The sequence below is a fragment of the Colossoma macropomum genome, unplaced genomic scaffold (assembly GCF_904425465.1).
Source record: "Colossoma macropomum unplaced genomic scaffold, Colossoma_macropomum, whole genome shotgun sequence".
Classification (NCBI taxonomy): Eukaryota; Metazoa; Chordata; class Actinopteri; order Characiformes; family Serrasalmidae; genus Colossoma; species Colossoma macropomum.
Genome location: NW_023494801.1, coordinates 9,893,126 through 9,915,667, shown reverse-complemented (window position 1 = coordinate 9,915,667; position 22,542 = coordinate 9,893,126). Strand labels below are relative to the sequence as shown.

Genomic DNA, 22,542 nt, shown 5'->3' with positions numbered 1-22,542 from the left:
TCAGTTATGACACTAGATGCATTTTCACTGGCTCCATTCTGTCAACAGCCTGACCAGTAAGACACTAGTTCACACTTTAGCCAAGGCATGTCCTATTACAATATCTTTTGTTCAAAACCATATTAGCATCTGCTCAAACAAACTTTACCTCCGTAGCTTCTCTTTCACTTGATGCTGATACAAGACAATTTTATTTTTGGCTAAGTTCTGTTATATCAATTCCTAGCTGCTGTAAAATACCAACTGATGTATTCTGTTGCATATGAGGTAAGAGTACACAATAATAACAGATCCAGTTTTGCTTTCCTGATCAATCAACAGTAACTTTTGCAGGTCATTTTTACCTGGGACACAATTACATATAATACGTCACTTGACTGTGACCACACAATTGAGTGCAATTTTAGTGCTGAATTAAAGGGTAAAATTTTCTAGATACTGCATAGATCTGCAAAACTGAAGGTACTACATACTGTTCACACATGAAAAGAAATCAGGTATGGAAATAACACACCACATACATGTGTGCAACATACAAGTTTAAACTAGAAATAAGTGATTGTGTGTGTCTAACCATAGCCTTGCAAAACCTATGCTGGACCTTGTAAGCTTTCACATTGTTCTGCTCAGTCTCAGAAGTTGGTTGCATTTTCTGCTGCCCACAATCCATGTACAATTACAAATGTAGGCCAATCCATCCATATAACCTTACTACACATCTCAGATGTCCAGTTTTCTTTTCTCAGTAAGGGCTTCTTGACAGCTACAGATCCTCTTGAATTCATTGTACTGAGTTGTCTTCTCACAGTGGAAGGATGGGCAGAAACACCTTATCTTAGAAAATTCTCCTGAAAAATTAACAGCTTGTTCTTAAAAACAATTTTGACTGGAAATCAAATAAATGAAGGGTGGTCTCTGACTTTTGCACAGTACTGTATAAATAAAGGTAGTACTGAACAGAATCTGTGAAATGGAACAAGAGGATAGCTCACAAGCATCAGAAAAGACTTCCCCATGTTTATCTGTCCAGGAACCTTGTCATTGTCTCAGACATAGCTGTATACTAGTTGACCTAAGAATTACTTTGATTTGAAGATTTGAGAGGCAACAGAAAGCATCCAGAAATCATGAGCAATGCGTGTTTTTCTTATCTAAGGATATAGCTGATTTATCTTTATCAGCAAAGAAATGGACTAAATCAGATTATCAAAATGAACATCTGACAATGTGAAATGAAAAAAAAAAAATCACGATAGACTACTGCTTCTTTTGTTTTCAGTCTCTGAGGATGTATTTTGGACAATGAGTTATGTGACAATGTACAGTATAGTCTGGAAAGTTCCTCACAAATCTAGGAGCAGCAAAAGTGATTGTGTGTATTTCTAGGTAGGTTACAGTATGATAGCTGGGTCCTAAAAAGCTCAAAATAAACGGAACATTGCCTGCCTTGATATACAAATAGATCTGTTTTATTCCACTAATATTGATTAACTGACATTACAATTCCGCCTCATACAATACCAACAAGGCAATGAGAATAAGCAAAGTATGGGGGAAGGAAAATAATATCATACAAAATAGTGCTGAGATACATTATCATATGATGCACATGGAATGTTCCAGAACAAAAGAAAAAAAAAAAATTAAAAACAGATTTAGGGCTAGCTCTCGGTACAGATTTAGCTTAGTCTATGACTACAAAGCATTTTCCAGAGAATCAACATTAACAGTGAAATTTAGTCCAGTACTAGGCTTAATTGGTGTCAAGACAAAAAACCCCTCTAAAATGGTCCTCAGAATTGTGCTTAGGCTCTTCTCCCCTCAGTGGTTCTACAGTTCTGCTCTTAGCTAACTAGCTAACTGGTGGGCGTTGTGGTAGAGAACACTGCTTCACCATTAAATCAGTAGGTGTCTAGAAGAACAGACTTAAGTCTATATGTTGTAATTGTTAGCACAGAGATGAAGCGTTAAATGTGAAGGATATGACGGCAACACTGCCGTATCAGCAGGGTCCACCCTTCTTCTACACCCATTCAAGAACTGAGGCCAGCATGGGAGGTTCTTTTTTTAACATATATATATATATATATATAATATATATTCCAGTTTCACTACAATACCCATGATGCAAGAGGTCTGATGGATATGCTTTAAGACTCAGTGGAACAAAATGGAATGATCAGAAGTCTCATGTTCAAGCATTACTACTGCACGACCAGTGAGATGCCACAACGGGCCAGAATGATAGATACAACCAACAACAGGCTGCGAAGAGGACACAGAAAAGAAAAATATATAGTTTGGAATAGATTCTCATTGTCATGGCAACTGTGGAATGATTGACATGGCTAGGGCTGTCCGTTCACGAAGTGCTATATGGCAGGCCTTGAAAAATTTCGTAGGCCTTTGTGGGTGTGTTTGTGTTTGTCATTAAGACATTAAGTGCCACTTGTGACAGCACCTCTCCAAAATTGAAGAAACACAAGAAAAGACACACAGCCAGACAGCAAGAGCAAAAGAGGGAGCAACAGAGAGAAACAGAGCAGGCAGAGCAATAAAAGGGTATGCACCCTGTGTATGTACTTCTATACACTATGTGTGTAATCATGTGTGTGCATTTATGTATGCATGTATGTGTTTGTTTTGCATGAGTCATCAGCATAGACACATTAATAGGATAGCACGAACAAGAAAAGAAGAAAAAAGCTCTTAAAATATGAGATGGCACTGGGCTTGTTATCCATTACTCTCTCTCTCCCCCTTCTCTCTTTTTCTCTCTCCCTTCTCCCTCTCTCTCTCTCTCTTTTCACCTCTCTATCCCTTTCTTGGTCTCTTTTTCAGATGGCCTCCACATAGTTAGCAGGCAGCATGCCCTGCTGACCAGTGCGCTCCACTCTGCCGTACATCCACCCCTCATCGATTGGCTGCACGTCCACAATCATGTCTCCATCCAGAAACGACACCTCATCTTCATCAGCTGCGGTATAGTCATACACTGCCCGGTAACGCTTCTGAAAATACACAAAAACGCCAGAAAAAGAGAACAACTGTTCAGACAGAAGGAACAGAGAAACATGAAACACGCAGAAATATGCAAAAAAGAGCTGGCTGAATTAAAGTTGAATTAGGACTGAGCAAGGTGACAGTGTGCATCATTACAGTGGTTTATTATATCCCAATATACTTTCTGGTATATATTATGGATATTGGCAGTACTTCTAGAGCACTGAACTCTATTGGATTTCAAAAATGCTTCAGGCCCAATCTTTGCCAAAACAATCATGAAACCACGTCTCGGGCATCAGGAACTGTATTTGCATATTTTGTCCATTTCAACTTTGCAAACTTAATACTATGATACTTATTAAGTATCATGAAAATGTCTTCAATTATCGCAATGATTATAACACTGTATTTTGCAAGTTTGGACCATGTCTTCAATATACAGTTGTAGTATGATTGTAGAAAGGGAGAAAACTAGAGGGCCAATAATCTCAGTAGATAAACAGAAATGGGACTCAATAGCTGGAAATAGATGAGGAAGTGGTGGGGTGTAAAAACTTTGTCACGGAAAATGGAATTTATTATGTGTTATTTAGGTAGCTAGTAAGATAGAAATTGGGAAGAGCTTCAGGCATGGTCATGCTCCCAAATTTTAGTTGTTTCATAACTTCATATTGTTGCAAAATGGTGCCTGAATGCCAGTGGTGCAGTTCTGAGATAGATGATACATGTTAACTGCTGGTTTGAGGTGGAAGCTGTTTGGAGCCTTTCAGGGCCTGAGAGGAATAAGAAAAGCAGTAGTATTCATCTAAAGAAAGGTGCTGAATCATTGCAGAGAAAGTGGGGCATCTCATCAGTAGAGGTACTGGGACAGTTCCAAATGCTTTTGTGAAGGAAAAAGAGTGTTTGTGTGCCTGTAATACATTACCCCAGAGCTGGGTGGTGGAGCTGCAGCAGCTTGACGCACTGGTTCGGGCTCATAGTGGTAGTTCTGCGATGCAGCTGGTGGCTGATATGCTGGAGAAAAGGAAAAACAGATAAAAAGTGAGATACACAGACAGAGGGAAAGAGCACATGATGCTAAGTGTGGGCATTCTATGAACAGCAGATTAAACATTAACCAAGAGCACAAATATTTAGTCTAGCAATAATGGTTGCTGTGGCTGGGGGGTTGTGCTTCTACCTGGGGTTGTGTTTTGCTGCTGTGGTGGATGGTGAGGTGGAGCTTCTCCTCCCATTCTACTCTTCTCAAACTCCTCATGGTATTTAATCTAAAACATACAACAAAGAACAGAGCCCAAAGTCATATACCATATCTGTCACCACCTACATTAGAGCACGTAATTACTCAAACATAAAGACGAATATATACTTAAAGACCTTTACATGTTACCACAATCCTGGAGAAGGACCCCTAAAGACTATACTTAAGTCTATTTAAGGCATGAATGATGGTTAACCATTTTAACCACCACACTGCTCAGTGCACGAATACGAGTGGGAGCTTCCAAACTAGGGATGAGGTTCACCTATTGAATTACCAGTTCATTGCTAGATGCCTCCATTAGGACTATTTTAGAACTTCGTGATCTGTTATTCACGTACTATTAGAACAAATGAGAGCTAAATATACCAAGCATACATATGCTAATCAATAATTATAGAGATATTAAATAGGCACACGTTCTAAAACAGCTCTGCAGTTTCTGAAGCATATCCAGTGATGATGGACAACGACAATCTGTGTTAGAGAATAAAAGCATATTCTACTGCTCCTGTATTGTTCATTAGGTGTCTCTCATCCCTGTTTTGAGTAGACTGTGCTTTACTAATAACTGTATTTTAAACAGAACATGACTATACTACAATGTTGGCAGGCACAAGTCCAGTTACAGACACTACCTATTCTTCTATTCTATGTGATTTACAGTTCTGCTTCTTTGAATCGATTGTGATCAATTAAGCCTATTCATTAAAAGGCCTTTTGTACTTCCCTTTGTTTTTCAAAGATGTTTCAGCCAGTCTCCCACAGGAAGATTCATACTAGGTCTGACGTGCTGGGGTGATTGTTAACCAAGTTACCCCAGTAACACAAATACACAGCTTGTGCAATCAGGCTAAGGCCTACCGACACCACAACACTGCACGGTTCTATAAAATATAAATCTAAAATATCTAAATATCTAAAATATAACCACAACTTTTGCTGAACTGCACTATTATTGTTCTTTTATTTGACAAAGATTAGGCTCACACAACATCACTGTTAGCTCCAGTGCCCACTTCAGCATTAGGAGCCATCTCAAAATTAGGAAGTAAACAAATTAACCGATGCGTTGCGTTGGAGGTGAGCCTCTGACAAATAAGAAAAAAAAAGAAAAGAAGGTATCCCGAACTTGGTTCAACTACTTACCATGGTTATTTTCCACATGGTATCCAAATAAATGGTCTCTGTTACCTGCACATGCCTAATTTATACTGATTTTTACAAATGCTGCCAGCATACAGGTCTGAACTGCTAATGTCATGAACCAGTGAATTTACCCTGGCAATGTGGGCAGAATACTACTGGTACTAACATGCACTGAATATGAAAGCGAGCGTGTTGAAAGAGTCTAGGTTGACCTACGTTGCTGATCTGGTCTTGTGTTTTCTTGATTCTCTGCATCTCCGGCGTGTCAGCCACAACACTGAAGCCCTTTCCCTTGTTCTTCTCAAATTCCTCCTTGTAGAGCACCTACAACAAACACACAAATGAAAGACACATTAAAACAGAAAAAATCATATTAGACAACCACTAATTAAGCCTTCATTACACCAGGAAAGCTTGTACACTGGAAATAATGTCCTTGACCAAAGATCTAAAACATTCAGAAGGTCCAACAGTCTTGTAGGTATTCCATGTTAAAAAATGAAAGAATAAAAGAAGAGTTAGACGGCTTTCTTAAGACAATGACAATACCTTCAACAGGGCTGTGGTTGCTATTTCATAAGTGGCAGGGATGTTTGGAAAAATGAATAGGAAGCTATGTGCTAAGAAACCAAATAATGCCATGTTCTGCAGTGCTATGGCATTTATCATGACTCACTGGATTAGACAGCTCAAGAATCTCAGTAAGTTGAATACAACCCTGTAATAGAACTAAACTGTTTTGTTGCAGTGGCAAGTGCCGGGTCAATGAATAAACTCTTCACTACAAGAGCAGGGCATGCCTACAGTTTCAACTAGTGGCCACACACTGGCACAGTGACAGTTCCAGACAATGTTCCCTCTAATTTTCTCACAAAGGGTTTGGGATCAAAAATAGACCCTGACTTTTATGACACACCAGCCCAAACACAGACAGTAAAATGAATCACTGGCCTAACCTATTTATGTAGCAGTATTAGTAATATCATTACATATATCTTATCTTAGCCTTCTATTACTAATAGATAAAAAATGACTGTGTATATACACTCAGGAAAAATACATTTAGGGACAAAAACATCCTGTGGGCAGGAATGAATGAATGAATGAATGAATGAATGAATGAATGAAAAAGAAAAAGAATGTGCGGAAATATCTGTCTAAAGTCCTTGAAGATGTATTACTCATCACAGGCTTTTTATGGCATGCATATTTTCGATATGCCTGTATTCTGTGTATTCTGTAGGGCAGAGATTCTCAATCTTTACACATCAAGGCCCACCAATTTATCACTAGAAAGCCTGAAGGCCCACAGACTGTTTTATTTTACTTTAAATTTTTATTTTGTTTTATTTCTAAAGTACTGAAACTGAATGTATTTTGTGTTTGGAACTTTAACTCTTAAAGCTGGCTCTACATGTCAGTGCTCAGTTTTGAGTCAGATTCAGCGAACAGGAGTAGGCGAGACCTAATCACGACATGAGCCTGACTAAAGATTTTTTTCAGAATATAATAAAAGGTCAAAAATAAAAGATTGAAAATTGTGTGCATTTTTATTTTACAAGATGAGTAAAATAATAATTAATATATGCTACATTTATTTAGAAATTGTTATTAATAATAAAAACTATTAACACTGTCCTAGCAAAGGTCTTAATTCAATCTGGTATTTCTTGGTCCTTCTTGATCTTAACATTGTGCTATATAAAATGTGCTCATTAACTGGATACCAAATGAGCAGAGCACAGGAGTGACCTGATTTTCCTCATTATCCAATCTTGTTTTAAATATCTGTGAAAAATCCTGTTTAATGTTTGTTGATATCAGGGCTGTCGTCGTGAAAAAATTTTTTAGTACAGAGATGTTTGGTTGCCTAGCCCCGCAATGTGCAATGTGCATTATTAAACACAAAATATCAACAGACATAAGCTTGTTTTATAGCAGAGATCAGGCAGAATGGTGACAAATTAAGCAGAAAGTTTCTGCAACATTTTTTTACACCAGTTTGTGAGTGCATGAGTGAACTGTCAGGCAGTGTATTTTGATATCTTCAAGGCACGGGGCAAAACATTTACAGTACTGCATTATTCGCTGTTGTTTTGTGGATTGTATTAATATTGCTTAGCATTTTCAAATATTTTGTATTTCTTTCTTATTACTAAGTTAATAGTTTTCAGCAATATTTATGACAAAGTGCCATCGCCTGCTCACTACAGACCACTGGCTTCCCCTCAGCACAGGCCTGAGAACCACCAGAGGGTGCTTTGTGGCCCACTTGTGGTCTGTGGCTCAGTGGTTGAGAAACCCTGCTGTAGGGTGTGTAACATTGGTCTTTATATAGATCCTTTTGCTTTGAAGAGCTAATCAGAAAACGAAATGACCACAAAGGAACAGTTATAGTAAAAAACTGTAATACAGTAATATTAACTGAATTCCTGCATGAATTACTCTTAAAATGTAAAAACAAAATCTGATCTTCTTTCAAATTTAAATATAATAATAAAAGATTAATTTAAATAAAACACAATTTACATTGCTGTCTTTACTGAACATGTATTTAAGATAACTGATGGAAAAAAAGTACATGAGCATCTAAGAAAATGGCCAACTGGAGTTTACTCAACACATTTTGTTGCTCTTCACAACTGATGTCTATTCAAGTGCAATATGGTTCAACCAAAGAGACTTCAGCAGACCTCAGATCAAAAACTGGGTCAAGTAACATGACATTTAAAACACAGCAGGAAACCAATAACAGAGTGTCTCAAAAAGAAGACGACACAATAGCAGACATCCATCCATTTATTCTCTAATCTAATCCGGTGGGGTTGGGGGGGGGCATAAGAAATCTGGACTGCTCCCTCAATTTCTCTTAATCCACGCACAAGCACATAAACAAAGCAGTTGTTGTCACAGAACAAAAAGAAAGAAGAGGAAGAGTATTTATGTTTTACGTGAACAAAAATACTGAGGGTTAGAAACAGGGTTAATACAGGTACAATATGTTAATATGCACTGAAACTGTACGTTATGTCCAAGTGGGCACGAGTATCATGAGGGCACCAGATGTTATTTTTTTTCCCCTATTTTTACACACCGACTCTGATCCCCCTCCTGCTTAAAAACATGGGTGGAGCAGTGTGTAATTTCAATGTGTAGTTCAGTCTACACACGTTTACCAACACTGAAACTACTGAAGTCCTCCCATCAGTAATCAGGACAGAAGTTAACTATTCAGAGAGATATTATGTTTGAGTAGGAGGGGGGTCGGGGGGCAGGAAGAGAAAATAAGAGAAGAGTGAAACCAGGGGAGGATGGAAAAAAGAGAGTCTAAACAAAGAAGAGACAGGAGACAGAGAGATTTGCATGGAGAGTAAGAGCAAAGCTGATTCAACATTTATAAAGCTAAACAGAGTACAATATAAGCCCATGATTAAGGGCCCGCATGAGGCACTCAAGTTAATTACACTAAAAACTTCATAACTTATATATTAGTTTCAAAAGTAGTTACTGAATAATGAGCCTAGAGATCAAGGGGTGAAGTTATGTTTAACTTTATGTTTAACTAGTTAACTAGTTGGGCTTTCAAATCATTAGCAGTACACTGATAATCGAAAATTAAGAAATGTAAGATGTGTTCAGAATGATGAACGAAGCCACAGATGACTCATTTTGCAATTGAAGCCCTTTAGTTCAAAGTTTTTAAATGGCAAATTCCATGGAAGGCTCTCTTGATAAAAACCAAAGTTATTTCCAGATATTAGCATTGTGAATTTGTTTATCATTGAAGGATGTCAAGTCTTAAGTAGGCAAAACAGTACTGATCCCTTTAAAGTCAGAGGAGCAAAACACCACCAGCAGACTACACTTAACTGCTCATGGGAAAACTATAGATAAATCAACAAACAGCAAACTAACAATAGCTACAGCAAAGTGCAAAGCTACAGTTCTGCTCAAACCAGATGTAACATTTGAGGCTGCAATCTTGGAAGAGTTGAAACATGCAGCTACTGTTGCTCTCACTGGATGCCAGTAAAGGAACCTGGAAAACGCATTCACCCTATTATCACGTTCACCCTGTTCTGTGATTTTTATGTTTAGGTCCTTATGAGCTCTATGTTCACATGATTAAAATGATAAACAATGTGAATAATTCCAAGTAATAAGTACATAAATACTTTCTGACAAAGCTTATTTTGCGCACTCTTATAGCTACAACAAAAGGTACTGCTTTTGAAATGGGAAAAATCTTTCTCTGGGGTCAAATTTGAACCAATAAAACAAATGTAATTGTGATTAACTACAGAAAATAATGTGATTCATTATTTTAATCACTTGACAGCCCTTGTTATTATAATTGTCATATTTCAAAAGTGTCTTCATGTTTGTAATGTTTTATCTTTCTATTGTTTTGCTTACAGTATTGTGCTGTGTAAAGCACATGAAAAAAGCTCTTTACAAATAAAGATGTATTATTATTATTATTAAAGTGGATATCAAATCTCTAGGCAGGTAATTGCATGAAAAATTAATGTACAGTGAAACAACATGTACCTTCACTGTTCACAGAATTCCTGAAATATTGAGGAAAACAATCAAAAAATACCTATTTGATGAACGGCCTGTAATATTTAGATCCACACTATATAAGTTAACACTGTATATAAAATAACAAAAAATGTAATATGGCAAGTGGTTCCAAACTTTTAAACAGTAGTGCATGTCATTAAACTCATGTAAGAATATGTGAGAACGTATCTATGGTACCTGGCTCTGCATCTTGCTCTGCTGTTTCAGACGCAGGTTTTCTGGAGTGTCAGCGACACTGGTGAATGACGTTTTCGGGTAGTGTCTGAAACACACGTCAGAATTAGCCATTGCTGCAAACCTGTAATCATGCTCCCCATCCCACATACACTTGTGCACACAAATACACACACCCAGTCATTGAAAGCGACATAACAACAAAATTCAAAACACATGTGAGACCTTAAATTAAAATTTTTCTTTCTGTGTCAGAAGGTCAGAACACATTGGTCTATTTGCGCCTGTGCGTGTGTGTATGTGTGTGCATGCGTGCGTGCATCTTCTGCTTTACTGGACCATTAGGTAATTAGAGCAGTTGGTTTTTGCTATTCCTCACACACAAAGGTAACAAATGTTTTAGGCATTGTGTACAGTGGATATCAGAAATAAAATAAAAAAATAAACAGGAAATACCTGCAAAGGTCTTAAGAACCTAAGCACATTGTTTAAAACCATTTGTCTTGTAAAAACTGCTACTTACAAGGTAAAATAAATGTTAATATATCTGTTACAAGCATGAAATGTCCATGATTAATCTAGATCAACCAAAAAATATTCATATGAAGTGCTGTTGGTTTAGTGCTAACATACTACTAGAATCCCATAGGAGTCCTAGGAGAAATCACCATTATCGTAGAGGGGATTTTTGGCAGTTTTTAACTGAGTTTGACCTTTATGCTTTATACTGAAGGCCCACTTCCAATAGTCATGATTTGCCACTGGTATACAGTAAAAATGAAATAAAAACCTACATGCAACATGATAGCAATAGCAGCATAAATACTATAAATTTTTCTCCAAAGCGCAGCATTATGGTAGACGCTTGTTCAATTATGGTTAAATCATATAGGTGTGTCTGTGTGTGTATAAGCAAGTGTGAATGATGGAGCTTGTATGTGTCTATCTAAACAATTCCTGTTTAGACTATAAGTCCAGTATTTATAGTAACAACTGCAAAGTCAATCAAGTACCCTCAATATATCCAAACTGTCTGTAATAGTTTGGCTTGTTCAAAACAAGCATCAACATTTAAAAAAATGCATTTTTAACTTCTGTTCATGAGATTTACTCAGTAACAGTGTAAACAAACAGACAAGGGAAAAAATGAGCGCAAACGGAAATGAATCAAGTTAAGTGGCTCTAATGACCCACTGGGTTTGATTTACCCACGGGGGGCAGAAGACAGATTCTATCAGACACATTAGCAGACTGGCAAGGATTATTTTTCCTTAATAACTAGAAAATGCACTGCCCATTGCCCTTGTGTTGCCTCCCATCGAGTCCACAAGGAACAAAAAACAGCACATGTAAATATATATCATTTGGCCAGATAAAAAACAATGGGGAGTGGTGCATATCTATGTATGTGTGGTGCTGGTAAGTGGTGCGTATCTGTGTATGTGCAGAGAGAGGGAATGTGAACTGAAAGGAAATGACACCTTAGATATTTACACAAACTTTATAGATAACTGAACCGTTCACTGGGTGTGTGCATGTTGCAGGTCAAGTTTTTAGCATAAAGGAAGATGGAGAAGATTCTAGAGAAGCAGGGACTATAAGAGTGTGTCAATGACAGCATTTTGTGTGTTTTGGAATGTCCCTAACTCAACACCGGGGGCCGGCTGCACCATCAGGGCTTATGTCTGGACATAAGTCGGTCCTAACTTTCAGATTAAGATTTAAGACCGTTGCACCAACTGGTAGTAAGCTGAATTTTCAAGACCAAACGTAAATTTTACACCTAGATCGAAAGTCAAAGTCTAGACCTGTTTTAGGCTAAACACTTTAAACAAGCTAGACATTTTGCTGCATTCAGAATGGCTGAGTTAAGAAAAAGCTGGCAGATGTCTGCAAATATCCCCCTACATTTTAAAACTTTAGTTAAAACCAATATGGACAGTTGTTTTGTTTATTTATGGTAAGAAATACCTTTTTCCTTATTTCTTCTGTGTTTGGTAGCCATCTTGTGTGAAAGTATTATCTTCGTCTTGAACATACTACAAGTAGAAGCAAAGATAGCAACATAGCAAGTTTTTACAACAGAAGCAGACTGCTGAGAGTTCCAGTTCTGTCGCTTGTGCGTATAAATGTGAAGAGCTGTGGTGTTCTTTTTATAACTTAATCTGTTATGTTTATTCATCAGTGCTGCTTTTATGCAGAGCTTCATTATCAGTGGAGCTTTTTTTTTTGGTTGCATGAATCTGCAATTTAGCTGTAACAGCCAATAGCTCTGTTACGTTTATACTCACATTAAAGCAAACCCTAAGACTGGTTGATGCAACGGGCATAAGTTCTCTCTGAAAAATGGTTTTAGCTATGACTAACTTAGCTAAGCTAGGGCTAAGCTAGCTTAGACTGTCTTCGTTAAGATCTGTTGGTACAACCGGCCCCAAAAGTTCACACTCGCATATACACGCACATGCACAGACAAACAGAAGTTACTTACGCATTGCAGTATGGTCTCTTCTCAAAGCCTTTGTAGTTCTTCATGTTTAGAGTCATCTTGCATACCTCACAGCTAAAGCATCCTTTATGCCAGAACTGAATAACAGAGACAGAGAGAGAGCGAGAGAGAGGGAGAGGGGGACAGAGAGACAGAGAGAGAGAGAGGGGGACAGAGAGAGAAATGTATAAGTGAGTTGTTAAAAGAGGACTGAGGCTTATCTGCTCATCACCGTGTCTTCTTTGGGTTTAACGGCACTGCATTATATTGACCCAATTCCATAGCTCTATTAGCTAAGGCCACTAAATGTCTAACCCAGTACCTGAATGGACACATGCACATGCTTGTGCAGTGTCTATGACAGAGAGGTCCATGTACAATCTATCCCTATCAATATACTTTGCTTTCCTAGCAAATGAAGGATTTTTGAAAATGGGGATAGATAATAACGCTTGATAGTACAACAATATGTGGTGGATCTCACTGAATTGCAAATGGTTATTTTTGACATTATGACATGAACTCAAGGGGAGACGGTACAAGACTGCTACAGCCCAACAATTACGGTTATTTACAATGCAATACAATGTTGACCTTTGGGAATGGATAGAGAAAAGACTTTGCAGGTAGTGCAAACAGCAGCCAAGCATTACAGTTAGAAATCATCTGAGATGTTCCTGTGAGTCACACTACAAGCTTGGTTATGACTAAAAATACTCACTGCTCAGAGTAGGACATGAAAATTAATTATCAAGAAGAGGAAGCAGATAGAGACTTGGTACCAATGATCAGCTTTTCTGCTCATTACAGAATGACAGAATGGCATATGTCCTTCAATATGTCAAATTTAAGACATTTTGCTTTCTTCCTCTGTCTGAGAAAGAACTAGTCTTGCTGTGGGTTCTACACAAAAGAACATGATATGTTCTGGGTGTTAAGCAGTTTTTGAAAATTACATCACTATTTTCTGAGCTTAGGGAAGAATTCCAGCACTGAAAATGTAGCTGGGAAACACCCTGTGACTTCAAGACACCTACACACTCTACATAACAACAATCTAAACTGAAGTGAGTGTGCAACTCAAAAGTGCACTGGACTTTTGACCCCTGAGTCATTGTTGACCTTGGGAGGGTTTATGTGATAACAGAAGGGCAACACACAACATGCAAAGGGCCTGAACAATCTGCTACCCTACATTCCACCTTGATGTCCATTTATGCGTGATCAGGGTACACACTGTGTGTGTGTATGTGTGTGTGTGTGTGTTTGTGTGTGTGATTGCATGTATGAGTACGTACACCAGTGAGGTCAAAAACACCAAAATCTGCCAGTAATCTGTCAACGCTAATGATTTTCAACTGAATTAGTCGACTGTGGAGGCTGCCTGAATCACAGTTAAACATCAACATCAACTAAAATGTAGTAACATGGGCACTAAAGGTGCTTAGGGTGCTAATAAGAAATCACTTTAGAGCTAATTAAGAACGTTCTAGGCAGGTGCAATAATAAGTAACATGATGTTAGACATGTAATAACACATACATAATATATGGAACACCAACTACATCTGCAACACAGAATACATGTAATAATAAATTCACTGCTGGCAATGTAATTACACATAAATAATATGGGTATAACAATTCACAATATTCATTATTTAAATCGATAAAATACAATACAGAAAGAAAGCTGTGTTTTACAGTGTCCCAATCTAATGCTACGGCTACAAGCTAATAAGTTAGCCCCAAGCTAACATACACTAATCGTGATACAATGATATGATTCAATATGATGAGCTGCGATACAATAAAATATGCTGTATTATTAAACCCAAATACAAGAGACCTAATCCAGTTAATTATTATATAATACTCACACAATAATCACTATTGTGATAAATTACATTACAATAAGCTTTTATGACTGTCGTTAGTATATCTAGAAGACTGCATGTATCATAAAGACAGATTTAGACCAAGCCTGTAAACAATAACAGCCAGTGTAAAGTAACTTCATAAAGTGCATATCAAAAATTTCATGACAACAAGTAGCTGATTCCATGTCAGCACATTATGTTGGTCTCTTATTAATTTTAATTTGAATAAACAAATTACTACAGTACCCACAGCTAATTTAATAACTTTATTACTGCCATACAGCTAATAAAGTTACATTATTTGATTATTTTAAGGTTTGGAATAGTTCATGGTTAAGCCTGCAGCTAATTACACATTATCAACAGTCTTCTTGCTTATTAACTGATAATATGCCATGTGCATTTCCTAAGAGTCTGTTTACATTTTTGAATTGACAAAGGAGGCAAATGTCTCCTGTCCTGATGATAATACGGTCACTGAAGATAATGCGCATCTACCTCAAGTCTGTTTGGCATGAACAAATCGAAGACTTCACTTCCACCATCTTCCTTCTGCAATATGCTATGATAAACATGAAAATCGCTACACCTGCGACAGGAACAGTCCAAAAGTCTCGCCCTTTCAGAAGTGACTGCACCCACCCCAGTGCCACATGTAAAGAAGCTTGGGAAATAGCAATTTTGCCACCAAACAGTGACATTTGTGCTTAATATAGCCCAGTGGCTACCTGACTGAGAACTTTCCTAAGAGCTTCCTGCTGCTACAGACGTCACTGAGAAGCAAGGCGGCCTCTGAAGCAGTTCAAATGGTTGCTGTCTAACAGACTTTGGGTGTGGTTCTTTTGACATGGTCTTGAGAGTGTCAGACGGAGGACATGGCTGCTGGAGCGGAATGAAATTGGAATGGTTTACTTCTCTTCAGCAAGCGGGAAATGCCAATGCTCCATGACAGAGGGCCTGTGTAAAAGACTGTGACAGCGTGTGCGTTGTTTTCCCCACGATGTAAAAAACAAAAGAGCATGTGCGTAAATCAGCCAGCCTGCCGCCTGTTTCTGCTTCATGCATCTCTTACTCATTTCGCATACAGTATACTATACCATCTTTATGCAGTAGCCTGACTGTCTTTTAAAAATGCACTATATGCTTAAGAGGTCCCATCAGTCATTATTCATGATTATTTTGACCAAAGCCACTCTGTCTGGCAGGAATCGATTTTTTAAAGTCCATTACACACATTATCACCAAGGCCTTGGATTGGCTGACTGTGTGTGCATCTCTCTCTCTCGTTCTCGCACAAGGTTCCTGTACATAAAAAGGGACAACCCCACCCTTGCAGAACTCTCATTTCCATGAGAAGTCACTGTAAAGTGTTATTTTTGTCACAACACAATAGGACATGGTAAAGAGGAGGATGAAGAAAACATTAAGTATTTGTTGTTGTAGCTTTTCAAACAGCAACACTTCCTTTGGCAACTAGGCTGAACGGTAAACGTTTTGTAGCAGCCGAGCTGATGGCTAAAGGTGAAAGTGCAACATATCCACAGCAGTGTTTCCTCTGCAGCAGTTCTGCAATGGTTAAACAGTATTATACCAGAACTCAGATGCCCTGAAATCAGACTTCCATAGCTCCTGCAAGAAATTACACTTTTAGACTAGTGGTTACAAGATACACAATGCTGTGCATAAATCAGAAACCACCCTTCATTTATTTAACTTCCAGTCAAAGTGGTCAATAATAATATATAATAAATAAATAAAGGTTCCATAATTGAAGTTTAAACAGTTGTTAAAACACATAAAAATATAACAACTGAGCAAAACCAACAAAACTGACGCTATGAGATAAACTGTATTTAAAGCTTTCATCTTAAGAGATTCACTCTTGCCTCAGACCTAACAAAATCCACAGGTGTTTCTGTCCATCCTTCCTCTCTGAGAAGACAACTCAGTGCTATTGGCCAGGAAGGATGTGTAGCTGTCATGAAGCCGTTACTGAGAAAAGGAAATAGACAAAAAGAAGAAAATTGCAAATCAAACAAAAAAGCTGCTCATGTTTTCAGAACACTGGACTGACCACCCCAGAGCCCAGGCCTCAACAGCAATGAATGTGTTTAAGGTTACTTGCATCTTAAGAAGCAAAAAATGCACCCAACTTCTAAAACTGAACTTTGGAGATGTGCAAAAATGTTCCTGCAGATTTCTTTAAAAACTGAAAGTGAGTTTCCCGAAAAGAAAGGAAGCTGTATAATTTTCCATATATGTTTTCTGCTTATGACTGGAAATTTGAACTGAAGGGTGGTCTTTGATGTCTGCATAGAACTGTATGTTTGAAAAATTACGCAATGGAGACCTTATTCAAGAAGTGTAACTCTTACTAGCACTGTCAACCCTAACACAACCTACGCAGACTGAACCTGGACTATTTTCCCTGCTAAACTTGAACACAGCAGCAAACATGCCTTGACCCATGAACAGAATGAGCACATGACCACTGGAAAAACACTGAAATTACATCCTAATCTAACTTTTCTTAAGAGTCTTATGTTTACTTATATGTGAACGAAGGTAGAATGTTTTCTGATTGCTCACCGTTGCTGTTTGAAGCTGAATTTAAAGACTATTCAGCTGCCGTTTATTCAACTGTCATTTAGAATTACTTACTTTAAACTTGACATATCCAAAATAGCCTAAATCAAAGAATGGAATTTGCATCCCACTCTAGACTGAAGAAGAATAGTATTGCTATTATGGCAAAGCATGTAGGCCTTTCTCATTTTGCATCAACATATAAACACACATACTGAGATGTCTGTGTCCAGCCCAGCTCCTGCTGCAATTAGGAAACAGCACTCCTACTAGACTTTACAACAAGAGCTGGGTATGTTCCATAAATTACTATAATAAAACTTTATCTTCATTATATGAAGTAAATTAGGGAGTTACTTGATAATAAACATGTCTATAAATGCACCATCAGTAAAATACTGCCTTTTAGAGAACCTTGTTTGTTTTACCCTTGTCTTGTATCAGCAAGTCAAAACAGAAAAAACAGCCGAAACAGGAATAACAGCCCTTTAACAGCTTTCAAATAATAGTATCTGGAGCATTTATTTATATTATAAACATGAAACATTTTATGTTTATATATACTATTCAAAGATAAAGTTGATCTTGAGTCCCACATATTTACCAGGAACAGAATCGTCTGATTTTCGCTCCAAGCAATCATCAGTCTATTTCTTATTTTGATTTTGGCTGAACCGCGTTGCAATTTTATGATGTAAACAGTGTAAGCCAGGTAAGTGTACTCACACTGTATTTGAATGCTGCTGCTACATCTACACCACAATATCATCTCCAGGTGCTTAACAGCCAGTTACCTCCCACTTTCAAAGTACTACCTACTTCTTTCACCACTTCTTTGATAAACGGTTTATTATATCCGGTTTCCTTCGGTAAGAGTGTTTACTACAGAAGTCATTCATGGCCAGAACACCTTCTGCAGTCCTTTACTCATCCCAGCGGGATCCCATTGTACGTTTTATTTTAATAAAACATAAACAAAGTCAGTGTTTGTGGAAAACGTGAAGACTCATTTGTTCTACTTCTCATTTATCAGTGAGTGGTCACTTGTGGTCCACTGTGCCCGTCAGTAATTAAGCTCTAATTAATACTTGAGCATAAAGATTCTCCCATACAGAAATATTCTCTTTTTATTTGAGAACAAAATCTCAAATAAATCATATATTTTGCAGAATCTTGTTAGTGTTCCTCATCCACAGATGAACATAAGACCACCAGCTAAAGTAACGGTTTTATTCTTCTGACCACATGAGATCTGGCCTGGTAACAATTCTGAGTCAAGGACTTGCAGTTCTATGTCCTTGATATGGCTCATCATCATAACCTTCACCTGAGATGGCTTTCCCTAATGTCTAGAGCAGACAATGAAAACTTACAGCGTCACTCTTTGCTGCTTGCATGTAGGGTTTCTCAAAAAAGCAGAGCACACTTTTTCTATAGCCCTGATAATTTAAAGGGGAATTTGATCATTTAAAAAAAAAATTCTATCGAATTCAATTGTCGAGATGGAAACAAAGCCATTCAGAGTGGTTTAATGTGAAATCTGCAATTCTGGAAAAAATCCAGAATTGTTAACAACAGCTAAGACAGGAACCAGACAGTTTTAAATGCTTGTAAAATAGTTACACAAAACAGTTACGAATGCAATGCCAGATGCATGGGCCGTTGTTTTACGAAAGTCTGCATTACGCTTTTGGCCTACAATGGATTTTTAAAACATGCACAGATTTTTAAGGCAAATTAGTATCAAACGAAAACTTATTTTTTAGGATTTACCACTTTTTTTTTAACCATTATCAGCATTACATATAACACTCGGGAGGCACATGTAGGTTCACTGTTTGCAAAGCATATATTTGTGCTGTAAACATTGTAACCCCTGGTTCCCTTAGGCAAATTTCTACAATGCATCATTTCACATCAAAACACTCTGAATGACTTGGTTTACATCTCAACGAATAATTATGCAACAATTTTGAAAAACTGGTGGTTTAACGTCTGCAGGTTAAGCGTACGTGCAGTCAGCAGAGAAAAGAGAAAGCAGTTTTTTTACGACTGCCCAATGAGCCAAGCTGTAACAATCCTTCCACAATAAGGAAATCGGTTAGGTGTGTTGCGATATGTAGGGTAAAAACTATAGGGATTATAAACTGACCGCAGCGCTATGCTGGAGTGGGCGTCAGTCTAGAGTCCGTTTTTATAGTGAATTTAGCAGCAAAGACTGTGACACGTCAGATTTCTCCCTCCTGTTCTCCTCCACAGCGAAGGCCGCGCATACATCCCCCGCGTTATTTGGTTGCCTCTCTCGCTCTCATAATACGGTTTGCGTACACATTTACATGACTTATATAGTCCACACGGAAACGCACACGCACACATTCACATACACACACGTTACACGCGCGCGCACCCGCGCAAACATCTTTGGTAGCGTAACGTTTAGCGAATATTTACCGAGCTAAGCAGCTAGCTCACTCAGACGACTCACTAACATGACTCGCTGACGAAAACAATACAAACCAGCTAACTACAGTTTGACGTTTTATAGGTGAAAGAATAGAAGCAGGTGCTCCCGACCAGCCTACGCTTGACTGGCTCCCCGTAACTAACGTTAGCTGCCCAGCTATCCGCTTAGCTTAGCCTGCTAACGTTTGCTGCCTGGTTCCTCTTCCGTTCTGATCGACCCGAAAAAGTAAAAACGTTTGTCCGTGAAGAAAGAGGCGAAAATACAGCTGTGCTGATATTCGCAGAGCCATGCTAGCCCGCACTTGCAGTCTAACTTTCCCAGCTTGTATTTTTTAGTTAGCTTACCTTGTCAAGACAATTCACTTTTTCCGTGGGATACACGACTCGGTTACATCTACTACACAACGGATTCATTTCTCCGGAGGGCTCTCTGGGCCACACAAAAGAGACGAAAAATCTTTCAGTAAATAAGTGATATGAAGAAAAAAAGCAGTTCGTTCCTGTTTATCTGCGGTTTATCTGTGAATATATCCAGTACAGGCGGTGGCTGATGATGTTTTCACCGCTGGCTGTCAGCGAGCGAGGGGCCAGACGCGGAAGGCGCGTGCACGACGACGCAGCTGTGAACGCGCCCCGCGGTCCCGAGAGAAGGGGAAAAAAACATGAAAGGGGGCGCGCACTGTTCATTGATGACATCCAAGGAATGGACTGTTGTCTTATTGAACTTTCCTCCGCGATTGGTCTCCAAATATGAAACGTAAAAAAGAGCTGGTTGAGAATTTTATTCGTCAAACCTCAGCGAACCAGATGGCTTAAATCACAACGTGTATTCAGACAAATATTCAGACGCTTTAGGTTTTGTTATTTAATATACTTCCAGTACTTATATCCTCGTCAGATTTACCCACAGAATGGCTTTTGACTCTTACAAATAATACGAAAATGTATGTAATTTTTCTCATAAACCCAGATAATTTAACAAAGATTCAAACACTGTATTTAAACAGATATAGGTGAAGGTTATATAAAAACTAAAACAATGTTGCTGTTGCTGTCAAAAAGAAAAGTGTAAACAATATCACGCAAGGATTTCACACAACAAATGGCATTCATGGTCAAGATGAAGGAGCTTCCTATAGTTCTCATGAACAGCACTACAGAACAACACTTGAATGGAAAATGCTACGGAGCAATAGCAACAACACTGTACATTTCTGTCAGTACTATTGGTTTAATAATTGCAGGACAACCTGAAAGCAGCAGGATCAAAAACTGCACCCCACGCAAAACTGCTCTGCCAAAAAAACATAAATGAGTCTCTAAAATTTACACTTATACTCTACAGACTAAAAATAGGGAACTCCTTGGCAATAATTCAGCTCATCATGTTTAAAGAAAGAAGAGTGGTGCATATAATCCCAAGAGCCACACCCGTAGTAAAGTATGAAGGTGGGAGCATCATGATATGGGGATGCCTCTCTGTGAAGTGTACTGACATTACACCTCACTGAAGGGAAAAAATGAATGGAGTGATATAACAGATATATTTGAGGAAAATTGAATCTCACAACCAGGACATTGAACCTGGAGAGAAGATGGACAATGTAATAAGACAATGACCCCAAACACACCGCCAAAATAACTCAAGACTGGCTTCTAAAAAAGCAAGTGAAGATGCTTCGACTTGCTTTTTTTAGAAGCTCCTGACTTGAATCCTACAAATGTATAGAGGATTTTGAAATTGCGAGTCCACTGTGAGGATGCTTGTAATTTTGGGGAACTGTAGATTGTTTGCTGAAAGAAATATAAGCCAAATTTGAAGCACAATGCTGTAAAAAAAAAAGCTAATTACGCCTCACAGTAGACATTTCAAAGCTGTAATTGCCAACAAAACAGTTTTGCAACAAAGTACTTATGTTATTTATTTGCCATATATGAATACTTGTTCCTTATCAATTTCATTTTTTAAACATATTTGTTTTAATAACATGAATCTATATGTTCATATTGAATAACAGCCTTAAAGGGCCCATAACCACATTGTTTAATTTTTTTGACCAGTTCATTTCATTTCTACGCGACCATTCTGACCCTCTCTTGTAGGAACTAAATATGCTGTTTTTGTTACTGTGCCTTTAAGACTGATGTATATAAATGACCTCTGTTCTGAGTGGCTGACTGTACTGTGCCTCTTTCAAAAAGCAGTATGGGTTGAAACACTCCTTATAACTTCAGTGTGAATGGTCAGGGCTAAACTGCTACAGGTAGATTTATGTAAGATGTATGGATTTAGATTGTGGAGTGAATAGTACATTTTCAAATGTTAACAGTGTTTACTACATAAAACACTTTTGTCTATAAAAAAGTTTTTCCATGATATCAGCCCTTTAAGTTCAAACAGCATTAACTGTTTTATGCAATTTATCTGTTTTTGTCTAATGTTATGTATGCCTCTGTAGTGGATCCCAAGTCCTTATTAGCCGTGGTCCCATCTGAGATAGCTGCTTGGGTTTCCTTTATTGGAGGACATGGGTTTGCTTCCTATGTAGAAAATTTGGACACAGCAGTTTATACATCTACTAGAGATAATCATTTCATTCTGCATACTAGATATCTCAGTTTAATAATCAGAATAAAAAAATGATCATGTTTTTTCCAAGGGTGGTCTTTGCCCTGGGCAAAAATAGGCAGCCGAAAATAAAATTCAGATATACCATAAGTGTTTATGCTAAAAACTTAAAATACACATATATTTTTTTTAAAAGCTGGTATTTGCGACTGATAATTTTTAGTAATTTTGATGCACCCCAGCACATCATGGTAATAATAGACTATTCCATGTTGTTAACCCAACATAGAATAGTCCAAAGAGTAATTCATTACAAATTATTCATTTCATTTCTAAAATGTAATGATTTTGTTACTTATTACTTCCTGAAGAAAAGTAATCTC

At 37.9% G+C, this 22,542-nt stretch overlaps 1 protein-coding gene across 2 annotated transcripts; it reads right to left on the bottom strand.

The window, feature by feature from the left end:
* Positions 1–1,267: 1,267 nt before the first annotated feature.
* Positions 1,268–20,210, bottom strand: lasp1 (LIM and SH3 protein 1). 2 transcript variants are annotated; one of them, XM_036589182.1, is made up of 7 exons: positions 19,936–20,210; positions 12,666–12,760; positions 10,181–10,265; positions 5,633–5,740; positions 4,187–4,274; positions 3,932–4,020; positions 1,268–3,011 (listed from the first exon to the last, which is right to left on the bottom strand). In XM_036589182.1, exons 1-7 carry the CDS (start codon positions 20,002–20,004, stop codon positions 2,838–2,840), a joined length of 708 nt encoding a protein of 235 aa, XP_036445075.1. In that variant the 5' UTR covers positions 20,005–20,210; the 3' UTR covers positions 1,268–2,837. The 2 variants fall into 2 exon arrangements, with proteins under 2 accessions (XP_036445075.1, XP_036445076.1); XM_036589183.1 differs by lacking the exon at positions 19,936–20,210 and adding an exon at positions 19,280–19,445.
* Between the last annotated feature and the right edge of the window lie 2,332 nt (positions 20,211–22,542).